Source organism: Mobula hypostoma, chromosome 7 (assembly GCF_963921235.1).
Source record: "Mobula hypostoma chromosome 7, sMobHyp1.1, whole genome shotgun sequence".
Taxonomy (NCBI): Eukaryota; Metazoa; Chordata; class Chondrichthyes; order Myliobatiformes; family Myliobatidae; genus Mobula; species Mobula hypostoma.
This window is the reverse complement of record NC_086103.1, coordinates 24,700,656-24,720,086: the sequence shown is the minus strand read 5'-3', so window position 1 is coordinate 24,720,086 and position 19,431 is coordinate 24,700,656. Positions and strand designations below refer to the sequence as shown.

General features: G+C 38.8%; 2 protein-coding genes across 6 annotated transcripts in view; one reads left to right on the top strand and one right to left on the bottom strand.

Annotated features, from left to right (window-relative positions):
- Positions 1 to 5,445, top strand: part of lars1b (leucyl-tRNA synthetase 1b) — a 51,093-nt gene extending 45,648 nt beyond the window's left edge. For all 3 annotated transcript variants that reach the window (XM_063053162.1, XM_063053160.1, XM_063053163.1), the window contains exons 31-32: positions 76 to 208; positions 3,185 to 5,445. In XM_063053162.1, coding sequence (XP_062909232.1) covers positions 76 to 208; positions 3,185 to 3,390 — 339 coding nt within the window. In that variant the 3' untranslated portion in view covers positions 3,391 to 5,445. The remainder of the gene's footprint in view (positions 1 to 75; positions 209 to 3,184) is intronic.
- Positions 5,446 to 12,643: 7,198 nt separating this feature from the next.
- LOC134349193 (E3 ubiquitin-protein ligase SH3RF2-like) overlaps positions 12,644 to 19,431 on the bottom strand; it is a 97,501-nt gene continuing 90,713 nt past the window's right edge. For 2 of the 3 annotated variants that reach the window (XM_063053157.1, XM_063053158.1), the window contains exon 11: positions 12,644 to 18,809. In XM_063053157.1, coding sequence (XP_062909227.1) covers positions 18,638 to 18,809 — 172 coding nt within the window. In that variant the 3' untranslated portion in view covers positions 12,644 to 18,637. The remainder of the gene's footprint in view (positions 18,810 to 19,431) is intronic. The other variant, XR_010018608.1, reaches the window with a different exon arrangement.

Sequence of the window (19,431 nt, the reverse complement as noted above, 5' to 3'; positions counted from 1 at the left end):
ATAGAGGCAGAATTTTTGAAGTGTGTAGCTTCTGAACTCCAGCTCTTGTATTGTTGTTTGTGTGTTTATTCACAGCCTGGTGTTTCCCTATCTTTGGTAAATCCCCAGCCAGCAAATGGACACTTCTCAACAAGGATTGAGATTCGGCAGGGTGATAAAAAGGACACTATCATCCGAAGGCTAATGAAGATCGACAAGGGTATTAAAGGTATTAGTGAATGTAACAGCTTTTTTAATTCCTAAATAGGAGGAAGGAAGGAATTTCTTTAACCATGAGGGAGGTGAATCTGTGGAATTCATTGCTACAGACAGCAGTCTATAAAAATATATTGGGCATATTTAAAGCAGACATTAATCTGTTATTAATTAGTAAAGGTGTCAAAGGTTACGGGGTGAAGACAGGAACATGAGGTTGAATGGGAAAATAAATCAACCTGACCAACTGGAGGAGTAGACTCAGTGGGTCAAATGGCCTAATTCTGCTCCAATCTCTTATGATCTTATAAAATTTTTGTGAAAGCATTAGTACTTTAATTTTTGTTCCTAATCTCTACAAGTTCAAATGCTGTCTTTGTTAAACCCATACCACATTCTATTCCCTTTTTAACGTGAAAGGATATCGATTATACCCCAGCTATAAAGCATTGACTGGAGATTGCTATGATGACCTAAAATGATACATCCTTGTTTGTTGTGTATTCTAGCTGTGCAAACCATTGTGTATGATTAGTTTTATTTGATGAAAATTTCTGAATGCTGCTTCTCATCAGGATATTCTGTCCTGATGAAGGGTCTTGGCCTAAAATCTTAACTGTTTACTCCCTCCATAGACGCTGCTTCACTTGCTGCGTTCCTCCAGCAACTTAGTGTGTATTGCTCAAGATTTCCATCCTGTAATCTCTCTTGAGTCTATAGTTGTTACTAGTATTTTAAGATCTTAGCCTTCATGCTGTTGAAGCCGCTTATGTAACTCTGCAGTTACATAAGGACAGATGATTATTCATCAAAAAGGAAACACTTCCACATCTTATTTTGTCAGAAACTTAACAGGTCAATAATATACAATATGAATAGTCGAATAATTATTGAATAAGATCCATGAAGGAAAATGAAATGACATCAGATTCTTAATACGTACATGAACATCAATATCTTGAATTTCCAGTGATTGCCTCCCTCCCCCCCCACCATTCCCCATCCTATTTCCCTCTCTCATCTAATCCCCTCTGCTGCTCCTCCCCCTTCCCTTTCTTCCATGATCTTCTATCCTCTCCTATCAGATTCCTCATCCTCTAGCCCTTTATCTCTTTCACCAATCAACTTGCCAGGTCTTTACTTCACACCTCCTCCTCTCCTGGTTTCACCTATCACCTATTACCATGTACTTCTCCCTCCCCTCCCCTTCTTACTCTGACTTCTCATCTCTCTTATTTCCAGTCCTAATGAAGGTGCTGCCTGGCCCGCTGAGTTCCTCCAGCATTTTGTGTGTATTACTTTCATTTCCAGCTTTTGCAGATCTTCTCTTGTTTGTGATCAGATTCTTAAATGAGATGTCTTTTATGCTCAAACTTCTATAAGGTCACCTCTCAGCCTCTTAGTTTCCAATGAGATTAAACCCAGCCTATCCAATCTGTACTTGTAAATACAGACTTCCATTCCAGGCAATGTCCTGGCAAGTCTCTTCTGGAGCCCCTATTGCGGCCACATCTTTCCTGTAGTTTGACAGCCACAACCATGCACAATATTACAAGTGCACTCTAACCAATGTTTTGTGTAGCTGAAATGGCATCCCTATTCATCCGCTCAGTCCTTTGGCCCATAAAGATAAACATATCAAATTTCACAGCCCTATCCATCTGAGTCAACATTTTCAAGGAGCTATGGACATAATCCCAAGGTCTGGCTGTACATCAGTGCTTTCAGGGGCCCTGCCAATTACTTTAAAAGTCCTAACAGTATTTGAATTTCCAAAGTGCATCATTCTGGATTGAATTCTGTCTGCCAGAGCTTCATCTTATTTTCTAACTGATTTAACATCTGCTGTATCTTAAAGCGGACTTCTTTGTTGTTTGTGACTCTACCAATATTTGTGTCATCTGCACACAATAATCATACCCCCTACATTCTCATCCAATTAATTTATGACAGAAGGAGTTCACCTAAAGAGCTTAAGTTCAGATTGTGTGAACTGCAGTTACAACAAAGAATTGAGCAATTCAACCCAGAGTCTGATGGTGTTGGAACTCCATGTGATCTCTCCTTTCGGTACATCCCAGACTATGATGTGGTATATTGGTGATTTTTTTTTTAAGTCGTCAAGCTAAATAAATAGGTATCCTGCCTGCTCTTGATTACAACTTTAGGGCAGGAATGACAACATGTCTAGGACCATTCCGAATTGTTGTAGGTCTTTTTTTTGTATTGTTTTATCTAGTGCAAAGCTGCACTAGATAGCCATGCACGTCTGAGAACAGTTAAGTTTGGATGAGATGATGGAACCTAAAACAACTTCTGTTGCAGATATTTGAAAAACAACAAGAAATTTTAAGAGTCGTGGAAAAATACAGCACAGAAACAGACCCTTTGGCCCATCTAGTCTGTGCCAAATCATTTAAACTGCCTACTCCCATTGACTTGCACTAGGACCATAGCCCACCATATCTCTTCCATCCGTGTACATATCCAAACCTCTCTTAAATGTTGAAATTGAGTTCACATACACCACTTGGGCGGGCAGCTTGTTCCACACTCTCACGACCCTTGAGTGAAGAAGTTTCCTCTCATATTTCCTTTAAGCATCTCACCTTACCCCCTTAACTTCTAGTTGTAGTCCCACCCAACCTCTGTGAAAAATTCTCCTTGCATTTACCCAGTCTTTACCCCTCATTATTATACCTCCATCTAATGCAAGACTCTTAAAATACAAAAAGCTGTGCACGTTGTGTCTGTGTATATTAATACATTTGTATTTTATGTTTTATTGTTTACTCCATGTTAATTAGTTTCTGTTTTAAACTTACTGATATTTCTAGAAGGATGTGCTGGAGATCTTAAAACTTGCTGAAGCAAATAAAAGAGGAAAAACCTATTCATCCTGCTCTTTTTTTTAAGCCAAGTCCACCTTCTCTCTACACATTGACGTGTGGCCAGTTGAAAATATAAAACCAGTTACTCTGTGTTTCAGATCTTGCAAGAGTGAAGCTTATGAGGTATGAAGACCCACTATTGGGTCCCCGACGGGTCCCAGTCTTCGGGAAGGAATCTGAGGGTAAAGTACCCATTTCTGAGAAAGCATCCTTTCACATAGACCTGACTGCAAAGAAAATCCACCTGACTGACAATGGTTTGAAACTTGATGTGGGTGATACTTTGATCTATCTGGTACATTGATGCATATTGACACAATAAAGCTCTTTGGCTTCACCGTGGTTGTCAGCTGTAAGACTTTCCTGTTGGTGTTGGCATTTCTTTTTGATTGCATTTTAGTTATCAATTTGTAAATGAATGGAATAAAACATTTAATACTCCTTTTGCTGTTACACTGGTTTTTAAACTGTGGTTTACCACCACAAGTTTTATACTTTGAAGCAGATGAGAACTTGTATTAAAAAGTGGGGAATTAAGACAGGCTCCCAGACAACTGCCTGTAGATGTTGTTCTCTTGGAACCTATCAGTGATGGTAGTAAATAAGCTGGAAGAACTAACATAATAGTTTGGAAATCTTTTATATGATGTCACTGGGCTAGAATTTTGGATCTTGATTTCCTTTTCAGATATTTTGTAAGCAAATTGCCACTATACTCTCTTGAGTTCAGTTGAATGAGAAGTGTACTCATTGAAACCAATAAAAGTCTTACTGTGGACCTGCTGGAGTCGATGGAAGGATGAGCATAACAGAGACGAAAAGAACTTCCATTGCATTTCTCAAAATATAATGTGGAGGTTCAGTTGCAAGCATACAATCTTTGAGTATCAAGGGAATTGGGAGCTGTTAGATTAGTATGAGAATGTAATTGAAAGATGGAGCAAATTTGCTACAAGTTTGCGAAAACAGCACCTAAGGGTACTTAGTTGAGATGATGATGCCTAAAATAACGGTATTTCTTTTTAAATAAATAATTATTATCAAAGTGAGTGCAGGGATTTGGGTTGGAAAGGGCAAAATTTGAAAAATTATGCAGAAAGGCTGAATGCAAGTGGAAGATTTTTAATGACCTACATATTACCGAGAGTGTAAATCACTAATGATCCATAAAGTTCATTTCTGTACTACTGTAAATTGAGGGATACTATGTCAACCACGTTTGTATTTCCTAGGATTGAAAAATATCTGTTTATGTAAGAGGTGAATGAACTCTTCTGTCACACTAGCAGATGTTAAGTCACTAGGTAATTCAAAATCTGAGAAGGGCAGATTATTGTTAACCTCCAGAGATACTACTAAAGTCAGATTTATGGACTTCGGAGACAAATCAATCATTCAATAAAATTATGTTTGAATAGGCTTGAGGGTTAAATAGCCTACTATATATTACTGAATTTTTGAGCAATAAATTGAAGTTTAACTAAAAGTGAGTTTTTTGATGCATTTGAACTTTTCCACTAATAAATGGACATCATGTAGAATTACCATTTTACCTGTAGAATGTAAAATCTAACTTATAAAACATATAGACTCCTTTCAAAAACCCATTTGTTTGGTCAAAGGTGTGACAGTGACCTCTGAAGAGTCTAAGTGAGGCCAGAAATTAGAAGAAAAAGAAACAAAAGACCACTGGTGAACTGTTTCACAAAAGAGCTTTTGCAGCAAGAACTGTCACACGTTCCCCAAATTTTTATAGTTGTTCGGCCCATTTAGTATATAACCAACTTCAAATTGTGTAAGGGGTGAATGAACACTGTCGCGTAGCAATGTATTCAAGATAACATAGTCTTAAGGTGCTAGTTTGATGTACTGGCAAAGCTGCTCTGTAAATTGAATGATTGTATTAACCAAAGTTTTTATTTATTAGCCCAAAGAAGTTACTTTGACAAGTAAAAATAAAATTGTCGAGAGCATCACAGGGGTCTCTCCCCACCTATTTGTGACATTTACTGGGACCGTTGCAGAAGAGGGGCCTGAAGCATAGCTAAGGAATTTCCTAGCATCCATCTCTTTGACCCACCACCGTCAGGAAGAAGGTACGGCAGCATCAGGACTGGGACTGCCAGACTGGCTAACAGGTTGTGAGACTGATGACTACCCCACCAGCAACGAAGTCTCCTCACTAGGACAGCGAGCTGTTTACTGTTAATCTCTGCTGTGCACTACATGCATTTTGAATTATACTTTATTAACTTATTCATGGTGATATTTTTGTTTATGTGCTATGTGTGTTACATGTCTTGTGGGTACGCCATGGTCTGGAAGAACATTGGTTGTATACAGTAGTATGTACAGACAGATGACAATAAACTTGAACTTGAAAATCTAAATGTCCTGAATGACCCAAAAGTGAAAACAGCAAAAAACATTTAAGTTCTTATTGTGGCAGGCCAGGCAGCATCTCTAGGAAGAGGTACAGTTGACGTTTCAGGCCGAGAGCCTTCGGCAGGACTGGTTAGTCCTGACGAAGGGTCTCGGCCCGAAACGTTAACTGTACCTCTTCCTAGAGATGCTGCCTGGCCTGCTGCGTTCACAGCAAATTTGATGTGTGTTGCTTGAATTTCCAGCATCTGCAGAATTCCTCGTGTTTAAGTCCTTATTGTATTGCATTAAACCATGACATCTATCTAATTTCTGTGTTATACCTATCTTGGAGTTATATTAGCTTCTCTTTATTGTTGGTGGGTATAAATACTTTTTGCTATAAACTCATCAGCAAACAAGTACCTTCACTACTAGGAACCAATGATTCATGGTAGTGATGAACCATCATATTTTCAAAGGCAAATGTAAATAGGCAGTCCTTAGATTTGTAAGTGTAACAAAAACATATTTTGCATAGGCCCAGGAGCTTTGTGTATTTCAGGAAGAATGAGTTTTATGGGTACCTGTGTGCACCCTCTTCAGTAGCTGTAGTAACTACCAGCTGTCAGCAGGGTGAGACGTGGAGCCACCTAGAGCTGCCATCTCTGCAGCATGACTGAGTATCTGGGAGCACTGCAATCTCGAGATACAAATAAATACTTCTTTTGTTCATATGATTTTAGGAATATAAATGTTCTCGTTTACAAATCTCCAGTGTCCATCCACGGGCCAGTGCATGTATGTGTGCATGTTTTGATTTTAAATAATTTGTCTTCAGGTTTTCCCTCCCTATTTTTCAGTTAAACATCCCCATGGTAACCATCTGTGCTGCAGGCAGCAGGCGATTACGATGCTAAGCGGATTGGCAGAAGGAAGCTCCTGAATGCCAAAGACAGGAAGATTGTGATGCTTGTTAAATTGTGTATGGAAAGAACTATTTCACCTGCTCACAGCCTTTGCCAGACCGTGACAGTGCAATTTATCAGCCTCTGGTTGCTGTTCAGTGCAAGTTCTCCAACAGCCAAGAATTGGCTGTGATTAACTTACAATACAAACAAAAGAAGTGTTTCAAATGTTTTTTTTCTGCCACATGTATTCCCAGTCAGATTAAGTTTTTTTTTGTGTCAAAGATTAAGAGTGGTGGAGTTTAGAAAAGTAAGGGACTGGGATTGAGAGAGATGATAAATCAGCTGTGATGGAATGGTGGGGCACACTCAGTGGGCCGAATGGCCTAATTCTACTCTTGTGTCTTATGGTCTTGTATAGTTGCTTTGTCAGGTAACCTTACACTGTTACTCAAGGTTGTTGAGGGTTTGCAAGGATTTGGTGTGAAGCAGGGAAGGAAAAATAAAGAGAGGTTCAAACTAGCAAAAGGTAATTTTAGAAATTGAGGGCATCTTGTTTTTTGGGGTCGACCATGGATGTTGCATCCCCGTTGTCTGTGTTACGCATGCCAGGGCAGTACATTATGGAAAGGAAGCTGTTGTCCATGTAGCAGCCTCCCCTTCTCTGTAGAGCTGATAAGGAATGGCAGAGACAGATTCAGTATGCACTAGTCAGTGTTGAAATCATTGTAGGACTGTCTTAGGGACTCCACTCTGGACTTTTCCTTGGGATTTACCTCCCATGCCTTCCCAATGAGTGGGTATAGCCACCAGGCAGCGGAGTTCTGAGACCAGAGTTTTCCTTACAGATGAGCTGCCAATCACATCAGACAAGCCTCCATTTGCCAAAAGCAGCTAGTTTTATGGCACCTCTAACCCACCTTTTTCCCCTTCTCTCAGTAAAAACAGTTCCACCAGGCTTAATAGCTAAGCCACATGTGAAGGCCAGGAAACACACACAAAATGCTGGAGGAACTCAGTAGGCCAGGCAGCATCTATGGAAAAGAGTACAGTTGACATTTCGGGCCAAGACGTCAACGGTAGCCTCTTCCATAGATGCTGCCTGGCCTGCTGAGTTCCTCCAGCATTTTGTGTATGTTATTTGGATTTCCAGCATCTGCAGATTTTTTTCTTGTTCGTGAAGGCCAGGAGTCAGACTTGGTTATCAGAGGCTATTTGGGATGCATGCCATTGAGAGCATTATCCACACTACCACCTAAACTATAACAACCTTAAGGTATCAATTTTAGAACTGATTAGGAAATAATGTAGTTTGGATATAACACAGAAGGGAAAAGATCCTGGATCAAATGATTGTCATTTTTTGGGTGGAGTAAATATTTCCCTGGAGTGATGAAATAACGTGCTGAATCCATTTTCTGATCTGTAGTTACCTTATGCCAAATTTTTATCCATGACTCTGAAATTAAACACGCAGAGACAGACAGTTCTCAGACCCCTGACACAATAAAAGTTGTAAAGTGGGGAGAAAAGGTCCCTGTCCTCAAGGGGGGAGAAAATGTTTTCATTGTAAAATAGATCCATAACCAGAGGACACAGATTTAGGATGATTAGCAAAACAACCAGTGGCAATGAGAGGAAACACTTTTTATGGAACTTGTTGTGATCTGGTTTGCATTGTCTGTAAGGTTGTTGGAAATAGTCAAAGGAATAATGATATAAAACTTGTGATAAAATACTTAGTTATAGGGAAATAGATGGGTGAGATTAAACTTTACATCTTATCTAAGAGCTGACATCAGCACAATGGACTAAATAGCCTCTTTGGTAATGTAATTCAATGACTAATATTCCGCAGATTTTCATCAAACTGTCTGGTAACAGAGTCTATAGAAGTGAGGCGAAGTGACATCAACTTCATGGACTGTGTATAGATTACAGATGGAGGCAAATTATGGTGGATAAATCCCCAGGGCCTGACAAGGTGTTTCCTCAGATATAAACCAGGAAATATAGGCCGGTGAGTTTGACGTCATTTGTGGGAAAGTTATTGGAAAGTATTCTAAGGGATTAGATATATAAGTATTTGGATATACATGGACAGATAAAAGAAAGTCAGCATGCCTTCGTGCGTGGTAGCACAAGTCTAACCAATCTTATGAAACTTTTTGAGGAAGTTACCAGGAAGGTGGATGAAGGCAAGGTGGTGGATGTTGTCTACGTGGACTTTAGCAAGGCATTTGACAAGGTCCCGCATGGGAGGCTGGTTAAGAAAGTTCAGTTGCTTGGTATTTGGGATGAGGAGGCAGTAAGTTAATAAATTGGATTAGATCTTGGCTTTGTGGTGGAAACCAGAGGGTGGTAGTACAGATTTGCCTCTCTGACTGGAGGCCTGTGACTAGTGTGCCGCAGGGATCAGCGTTGAGTCCTTTGTTGTTTGTCATCTGTATCAATAACCTGGATGATAATGTGGTTAACTGCATCAGCAAATTTGCGGATGACACCAAGATTGGGGTTGTAGTGGACATCATGGCTTAAAGAGGGATCTGCATCAGCTGAGAAATGGCAGATGGAATTTAATGCAGACACGTAGAAGGTTTTGCACTTCAGTAGGACCAACCAGGGTAGGTCTTACATAGTGAACAGTAGGGCACTGAGGAGTGTGGTAGAGCAAATGGATTTGGAAATACTGGTCCATCATTCATTGAAAGTGGAGTCACAGGTAGATACAGTCATGAAGAAAGCTTTTGCCTTTTTAAGTCAATGTAATGAGTACAGAAGATGGGCTGGTATGTTGAAGTTGTACAAGATGTTCGTGAGGCCTAATTTGGAGTATTGTGTGCAGTTTTGCTCATCTACCTACAGGAAAGATGAAAACAAAATTCAAAGTGTACAGACAAAATTTACAGGGATGTTGGCTGGTCTGGAGAACCTGAATTATAAGGAAAGATTGAATAGGTTATGACTGTATTCTGAAGAACGTTGAAGATTGAAGGGAGATATGATAGAGGTATACAAAATTATTAAGGTATAGAAAGGGTAAATGCAAGCGTATAATTTCAAATCATCTATGTATAAAAGGTGTGTTTAAGGTATAGCTCATTTTATTGTTTCTGATTTGGTCCCCAGTTTTCCTCCCATTCAGTAAATTAGAGAGCAGGTTTAAAGGTAGACAGAACCATAGTGGACTTGCCTTGGAAAATGCCTTGGTTTATTTTGATAACGGCGGTTGTTCTTTTTTAATTGTTAATAGGGTGATTACAGTACGCCAATGTTACATCAGATGTTGCAGGAATTCACAAGTATTGGGTGTAGTTTGTTGCTGTTGTTCGTCCATCTTACGTCGATGAGGACCTCAACACCATTATTGATGGTGTCGAGACTAGCGTGTGATTTGGATTTGAGTGAGGGAGAGATGCGCAGCGTCAGCATCACTCTCTCTTCCCAATTCCCATCTGGATCCAGTGGCAAGACCGAGTCGAGACGGCTGGAGATGGGATTAGGCGCAGTGGATGACCAGGACGTCTTATATATAATATAAATATATATATATATATATATATATATATATATATATATAACTCACATTAACCATGTTTGGGACAGTGTAAAAAGCCTTTTGGTAATCAATATAGCAACATGAAAGATCTCTGCTTTTCCGCCAGGCTTGATTTAGAATTACAGAATCTATTATCAGTTTTTTACATCCTTTCATACCCTTGTGGCACCCTTTCTGCTCTTCCACAAGTGTATTATCTACATGAGTGGTGATTAGTCGCGAGATACATGATGTTACAATTTTATATGTAGTTTGTAAATAAGTAACAGGACAATATTTTAATGGATCTTTTGAGATTTCCCCTTTAGGTAAAAGATATGTTTTACCTTCTGTCAAAAGTTCAGGCACTTTTTCAGGATTTTTAAGAAAGTATTGCTATGCATTAATATGTACAGGTGAAGACAAGAAAACTTTTTCTACCAATAATTATGAATATTATCATTTCCAGTACTTATCCAGTTGTGGGTATATTTTATAACCTTTTTCGGCATTGTAACTTTAAGGTATTTGAATTCTTCAAATGTGTGTATGCGTTCTTTCCCTCCCTAATTCAGCTAGCTTCTTGCTTGTGCATCTCCCTGTTTGACCAGGTATTAGACCAAAAGTTCATTATCTCTGTGTTTGATGGTAATTCTGTGCTGGGGTTGGTGACATTTTAGTGCGTCAAATTTAGTTTTGAAGTCCTATATAAACTTTTTTCATTTTTTCTGAGCCAATAATTCTGTTTTCTTCATCTGGTGCATTTCAAGTATCTATTTAGTATGGCTTTGTATGCACTAAGCTTTTGTTTTGGTTTATCTATAAACTCTACAGTGCTTTTGTTAGGCTGATCATATCTTGTATGGACCTTATATTTCCTTAGCTTTTCTCTTAACTTTCTCTCTTAGGTTATCCTTTTTATAGTCCATTAGGCAGACTATTTCTGCTCTTAATATTTCAATTTTATTTTATAATCTCTTCTGCCATTTTGGTGTTCTTGTTTCATTACTCAGTTTTCAGTGATTATTATGAGTGGCTCTATTTTGGAGCCATTGTACTGCACTGCTGTTAATGCTGCACAGTATGTTATTGTGTGTATTTCTTCAGGTGTTTCAAGTTTTCCTAAATGTTGTGGTAACATAATATTGTTGAGAGTATTAGTGATTTTTGCAAATTTTGATGGCGTACTTTGTTTTGGTATGTAGGGTATTTTTGTTGGCTTAATGCCCATACAGTCTGTTAGTGTGGTATAAATAATGTCTGTAAGCTCAGCTTCGTCATCAGCATTCTGTGTAGGCTCTGGATCTGTGTTGTTTCCGTTAACTTCTGATTGTCAATGGAATTCAGATGGAATTCTTGTATTTTCATCAGTGCTTTGGTAGTTGCATCTTCATTATTTTCTTCTGTAGTTTTGTTGTCTTTAGGTTGGTTTACTTCTAGTTCAACTTTATGTTTTATTTGGTTTAACATGTCTATAGGGATTGTAATTTTTTACTATCACTCTACATTGATCCGCTGCTGATTATGCATTTACTTGCACGGAGCTATAAGCTGTTGATGAAGTTTGTCCCAGTATTCTGTCATATCAGTCTCAAGTTCTGTTACTTAGTAATATACACACACAATGAATGTGCTTACTTCTACTGACCATTCCAGGTGCGGAGTGGCTTCCGCTGTAAGTAGACTGCTCCCTTTAGAAACACCTGCAGCAGTATTGTGTACAGTTCTGGGCTCCTTATTTTAGAAAGAATATACTGACATTGCAGAGGAGGGGGTTCAGAAAAGATCCATGAGAATGATTCCAGGAATGAAAGGGTTACCGTATGAGGAGCTTCTGGCACCTCTTGGGCTGTATTCCCTGGAGTTCAGGAGATTGGGGGGGGGCGGGAATCTCATAGAAACATTCCGAATGTTAAAAGGCCTGAAGAGATTAGATATGGCAAAGTTATTTCCCATGGTAGGGGAGTCTAGGACACGGGGGCATGGCTTCAGGATTGAAGGATGTCCATTTAGAACAGAGATGTGGAGAAATTACCTTAGTCAGAGGGTGGTAAATCTGTGGAATTTGTTGCCACGAGCGGCTGTGGAGGCCAAGTCATTGGGTGCATTTAGGCAGAGATAGATGGGTTCTTGATTAGCCAGGGCATCAAAGGGTACGGGGAAAAGGCAGGGGAGTTGGGATGACTAGAAGAATTGGATCAGCCATGATTGAATGGCACAGGAGACTCAATGGACCAAATGGCCTACTTCTGCTCCTATATCTTATGGTCTTATAGGTGCAGCCTGTGGTTTGATTGGGCTACTTTGAAAGATGGCAGTATCTTTTTCTGGTTTCCTGGAGCCTGTCCACCTATTCAGTAGTGCACCACTAGTGGTTCGTTTACTGTCATGCCCAACACTAGCTGCAAGCACGCTGTGACGATCCCCAGGCAGCGCCTGTATCACTCTGTTCCGTAGACATTTCTCAATTTCTAAATTATTATTATTATTATTATTATTTCTTCTTTCCTTTTGTGTTCGCACAGTTTGTAGCTTCTTGCACACTGGCCGTGTGTCTGTCCAGTTGGGTGTGGACTCTCATTGATTCTATTGTGTTTTCTCTATTTACTGTAAATGACTACAAGAAAATGAATCTCAGCATTATCTATAGTGCCATATATGTACTTTGATAATAAATTTACTCCAAATACTTTGCATCTAGTCATGTTTCAGGAAGAATTTTTTTTTTATTCTGCACAATGCAACCCTGTTTCATTACCGTCTCCTTCCATTTCTCCTTTTAACACATTACAAAAAAAAAATCCACATCATAAATATCTGAAAAAGTACCACATTCTCGTACAACAGCCATACCCTTAAAGGGTTCATATTGTGCAGTGCTTCCATTGTGCACCTGACCCTGCATGCTTCTACACTCAAGGCGAACCAAGTAACACATAAAGATTGTCTTACATTTTAAACATACGGACAATACACTGTTACATAACAAATGGGAATGGCATAAGGAACATTACATCTAGTACACAGTGACACCAGAAGTACAGCGAGATTGATGCATTGTGCTAACATATCTTTAATGATTCAACTCAGATTTGTAATCCTTAAGATGATTTGCTGTCTTATGATGTTTTAATTGTTCTATATTCAGGAGTGCCATCTCAGTAAATTTTTAAAACATTTTTCTTCATGGGTATTTTGTGCAGTTTCTTCCACTCCAATTTTAGAGTATTGTAGTTATATTTCATCAGTATTTATTCATCTCTATTAGTGTACTGAAACAGCTGCTGGTTTTCATTGGAGGACATTAGCAATACTCCAGGCCTAACTGTTATCACTGATTCAACAACCACCACTGCACAGATACGTGCACCTCTGTGGTCAATGTGGCCCAGATCAGGAGCCGATCAAAATTAAACAAATTCATGCATTGCTATAGTGCTTTATCACCTCCAGTAAATTTGGAAGGTGGAATACTAGAGGAACAAACATATCAATTTATCCTAAACAGTAATGAGATGAATATCCAATGACTATTGCTTTGCTCGTTTTAAATGAAGGCTTTCCTAGTCCCTTTCACATTGTGCTATGGAATATATATTGATCAACGTTGACATGCTCAGGCAGACAAAATTGTTTCAATGCAGCATTTACTCGGCATTTCACTGGAGTTCATGGTAAATAAAGAGGTCAAGCTTCGGAGTGGTATTCAAACCCAGAACCTACCGGCAGCATGAGTTTAACAGGTGAGCATTAGACTCCACATTGATAGTCAGTACACCAACACTGAATTGCTATTTGTGCTATGCATCCCACAGTTACCTCCCTAGGTGTTTTTAAATGAGTTTCTAACTGATATGGATTACTCAGGATTAAATGTAGCTATTCCACATGGCTTGTGCTTGTTTATACCAGTCATTAGAAACTTAAATGGTTTTCAAAAGGATTGCGTAGAACTGACTATAGAGATTCCAGCTAGACTAACAAAAGTGTCCAATTGTTAAGGAATAAGAATCACCAAAATATTGAAAAGCCAGACCTTGAAATACTTGCTGATTTAAAAAAAGGTAAGTAATTAACACAAAGGCTGCAAATATACCCCAGTAATTTGATCAGACATAATGTGTGTTGAACCTCATTATTACAAGCTACGGATATATGGATGGTATACAGAGTTTAAAGGTTCAGTAATTTTTTTTTCACTAACCAGGAGATCAGAATTTCTGCTTAGTGTAACATGCACCTTAATTACAATAGTCTTCCAATGAACATCCTTCCAAGCAGAGATGTAATTGTAAATATATATTTCCTGAAAATTGAAGTTAACTTTTATGTTCTGACCAATTAAATCCAAGGCTCATGTCAGTTCAGTTAAAGTCTAATGATTTATCCCCTCACACTTGCAACAATTACATCTCTGCTCTGGAAAGAAATGGCCAAAGATAATTAAATGTTTGATAAATACAGTAGTTGTGCAAAATGTCTTTGGCATATAAGACAAAGAGTGAAAGAGAGCAAGGCTTTTGCACAGTACTGTATAATTAATGAACATATGTATTTTCCAGTCAAATTTCACTGAACTGATTATTAAGTCAAACTAATTTTTGGATGTTGGAAGTGTTAGAAATTTATAATTATTTCTCTATTGATCATTCATTCAAAGGTTTGTTGCCAATTGTGTGCTGAGTTTCTGACTTGAGTTGATTTACCATTGACTTTACTACCTCGGTGTTGGAGAAGAGACAACCAGCCTTTGTATCTGCTGAGATCAAAACCCAATAGTTGATGATTGAGCACTGCAAATTAAATTGGATCAAAAAGGACTTGAGCTTTTGCAGTATTTATAAGCAGCATGGGCATTAGAATGACAGAGCAATTGCTGTGGAGACAGAGGAGAAATGGACCAACCACTTCCATATTTATCTCAGTTGGTCAAGCTTGTGAATTGGGCCTATTATACAGTGCCTGAGACCAAAGATAGTAGCTAAAGGCAGACCATTCAATAAGTTTTGGTCAGCTCACTGCTATGAGACGGTCTGTGCATGGTTCAGTACCTTGCCAATATCAATTTGCAAGCTTTGCATTGTGACTCGTGCATGCACACCGGAAGACAGGAAAAAAAGTACAAATTTCCTTCACAGAAAGGAATTAGTGAACAATAATCATGTAGCTTCATGGTCACTGTTACTCAGATGAGCCTTTTCATGTTTTAAGAAAAATCCACGTTATTTAAATTGACTGAATTGCACCATTGTAATAAATTTGAGAAATTCTGCAGATCTCATTGTAAGAACCTGTATGGATGGTATGTAAGACAAGTTTTTCACTGTACCTCAGTACATGTGACAATAATAAACCAAATTACCAATTTAAATTCTTTGACTACCATGGTAAGGTTTGAACTCGTGCTTCTAACCCATATCTCATTGATTACTAGTCTGGTAATTTAACCTTCATTCCCTCTGTTTTGCAGACATAAAATGGGAAAACCAGGAGCTAACATGGGAGAGCCATAGCATTTCAGCCATGTCTTCAGATCTCCACCAAAGGTTTTAGGTCACCATTGATAAACTGAATTAAAAAAGTGCTGAATAGCAGCTAGGTCTGGCATCCTCTCAAGATTCCTTTCTCACCAGCACATCTAATCAAAAATCAGAAATCCGAAATCCTCCTTGCAGACTTTCAAGAGTTCACTTATATCCTGAAGGTATTGCTGTGCCACATCACCCACTACCTTACCCAACACAGCCTTGCCCCTGGCCCCTGTTTTCAATGCTGTTCCATATTCCTTCCTTGGTCTTACTTTGAGATCACCACTGAAGCAAGTAAGCTGTTGCAACAGGGTGCCGGTTACAGCTGAAAAGCTCAGCCAAGTAATCTCAACAAAGACTGTATGCCCACTCCTGGGCAGCCCTTAGGCTTCCATGCGACTACTGCAGCTGTGCTCTCAGGCTCTCCATTAGAAGAAACAGCAATGAACAAGATTTACTTGCTGTTTCTAAAGCATTCTTCTTTGTTTTGTACACAGAAGTCACACATTCCTAATAATATCTGTCAAAGAGCCCAGTTTTTATGTCCTGCAGTGCCCTCCTTTTATTCAATTAAGGCCTTCTCTTAACTTCAAATTGGTTCAATGTTTCTTTTGTTCAAGCACACTGTGCCTACTTGAGGTCTTTTTAAAGAGAAAGAAAAAATTACCATTATATTGTACTTGAAAGCCTCTTTGAGAGGGCAGTAAATATTCATAGAAAAATACAGCCACTTCCTTTAGAGGAGCAGATTGAGTGCTAATAAGAAAGTAGTTATTCATACAGCGGAAAAGTCCCAGACTTCAATCTCAACTTTGATCAGAACGTTTACCCAGCCATTTTACAAATAATACTGACAAACTGTACAGATGGGCAAAAATATACAGATGATCTAATAATTAAAATTAATTCTCCCTATGTTCCAACCCAACCTTTACTGAAACATTTTGTGATACCAGTTAGAAAGCACAGAATGAAGGAAGATGAGTTGGTTAAACCCATTTCTTCCAGGTACTGAGGGTAATTTTTCCTTCAATTGTTGGGAAAAGAACAGTTAATAGTATCCTAGGATCTCCTGTTGTATCTCTCACAATTTTCATCAAAGTTTAACAAGAAAATGTTTTATTCTATTATGTTCGTTCTGCATCTATCTGACCCATGTAATCTTGTGCAGGTCACTAAAAATTTCCCCTTGCTCCAAAGTAAATGAAAATTCTGATAGTTTACATTTACCTAGCATTTCCAATGTACTAAAATGCACCAAGATACTCAAAGGATATAAGTAACTAAATTTGACAAGCTTAAATGGGTGCTTCAACAAGGAATGGGTGAAGAAACAGGAATTTAAGGGGACAGATATACATATCACTAGAAGTAGCATGTAGGTTAATAAACCCTTTAGAAGAAAAGCAAAACAGAGCATTGAGGTTAATGTCCAAAGGGATGGAAATGAAAGCTATAGAAATTAGGATAAACTAGTTTTGAATGTTACTTGAAGCACTAAATGGTTCTAATCACCGAATTTCAGAAAGTATTCAGATTTTGCAGAAGGTGTGAAAAGATTTAATAACCAGCAAGAAATAATGTGGTTCTACAGAAAAAAGGGGTAGCCTGATCAAGGTTTTGAAGATTTGAGAGTTTGGTTAGGTAGGTGTAGAACCCATTTCTACGTGAAAGAGAACAGAACTAATGATTATAAATTGAGTCACTAATATAATCACTGAGGAATGCCAGGCAAACTGGGAAATAGCTGAAATACCAAATTCACCACTAGCAGGAATAGCAGAGACGAAATAAACACATAATAAGTTTGACAAATGCGTGTGAGAGAGATTTAGTGGGGTAGGAAGTGGTCTGTGTGGAACTGACATGAACCCGTTGGCCCAAACAACTTTTTCTGTACTGAAAATACTTGCAATTCTTTCTAAGGAAAACTCCTTTTCTCCTCTTTCATACCTAACCAATCACTTTACTGGTTGCAGCTTGCACCGCAGAAATGAAGACCTTTCAAACATCTTCAATCTCTAATTACCTCACAACCTCAATCTTATTGTCATCAGACCTTTATCCAATTAATTTGAAATGGAAATCTACAATGTCTGAACTGTTTTGCTGTTTGTTCTGACTTTAATTTGTCAATGAAAGGAAGTCTTATTTGCTGATCATTAAATGTTAAACACTATCTGCCTTGATTACTTGCATTCAAATCCTCATCTTGAATGCTCCTCATCTGCAAGGTAGAAATCAAACCTGTGATAGAATGTACTTCCTTTTCCTCTCACAAATTTAGTATTCAGAAGCACCTATCTCAAGAACTTGCATTCTGACAGGACTTTTCTGATGATTGGCCGTCCTTCACCTTCTTCGAGAAGTTATGAAAATGGATAAATTCTTTCCCGGGTTAAATATATCCAGACAGGTTATCTTTTAAAATTTAGTACAATTAAGCCTTATGACTTTTGCTAAATAATGTCTCACCTTTAGTTCATTTTGGTTTGGACTAGAAAGTCATTTTTTTATAGAATGGAGTAAGACTAGTGCAAAAGAAAAATGGCCAAATGACTACAAATAATCATTAAAAATGATATCTATTATAGCTAGAATATATCTTTTCCACAAACCATGTTAGAGATACCATTCCCTTCAATAACCACTGCTATTACACACATCCTCCCATAAGTGCTCAATATAAACACATCATCTTAATTTATCAAGGAACAAACGACTGTCATAACAGGTATTACCTATCTAACACTTACTGAATGACTTCCAAATTCAGCCTAACGAAGAGGGTTATTATACTGTTAAGGCCAGTTTTTGATCTGCTATATACAGATTGACCATCTGATTGGATTAGTATGCACTCTCCAAAGATATTTAGTTGAACACATCTGCACTCAACAGTGCATGAACCTTGGGGGGGGGGGAGGCAAAAAAGGGAGTTCTGATGTTGTGACTGAAAGAGGGCTGTTATCTTTTTGGGAGGTAACGTGGGTGAAATTGGCTCCAGATACTACTGCTATGCAAGGTGTCATGTGCACAGTTGGAGAATAATTAATTATGATCCTTCCCAGTGCCTGTAGATTGCTACATGTGTTTAAGTGCATTGTGTGTGAAGACTCATATTGGCAGCATAACCGTACACAGTGTTTAGGCCAAACTGCCTTATTGGGATGATTCCACCTCCTTTCAATTCCGACCAATTTTCTAATTTCAACCTCACTTTAAACTTTCTACAAAGCTTCCTGGGAAAAGGCCTGTCTTCCCACTCTCCGTGCATGTCCCTTGGAACCAGCCGTCCTGACGCTTTCTGTGCACTAGGACAATGTCACCCTGCTCCAAACTGAGCTCCACCTCCTCTTGCGCTGGATAAGAAAGGACGGCTCGGCATCTGTGGGAAGAAGAAGCAAAGGGGTGGTGAGAAGAAGGCAGCAGATATGTAGCTGACTCTAAACTTTGTTCTGTCACAAAGGAACCCCTTTCCCTTCTCAAGCAGCTGACTAGTCTGACCACCACACAGTTTTACTGAGCTTTAGATGTGGTGTTGGGCACGTGGCCAAGTGGTTAAGGCGTTTGTCTAGTGATCTGAAGGTTACTAGTTCGAGCCTCAGCTGTGGCAGTGTGCTTGTGTCCTTGAGCAAGGCACTTAATCACACATTGCTCTAGTGTCTGTGCGAGGAGTGGTGCCCCACACAGACTTCCAATCTGCGCCTTGTAAGGCACGAAAATGCCCGACGCAGACCTCTCATGGTCTGAGTCGACGATCCCACCTCCAAAAAGTCTGCCTGAGTCTTCCTTTTTATATTCCCCTCCTTTCTTCATGTGGACCTCTTGAAATTAATTATAAGGGAAAACAAAATAAGTACTATGCAGTTTTTGTTTAAGGTGGAAACTCATTTAGGTAGCTGCTTACAGAGAGAATCAGTAGTTAGGCTTCAATATTCATTGAGTGACATTCATGAAGAAACAAAGTTTGACATATCTAGGTGATATCTCTAAACTCACTGATGAAA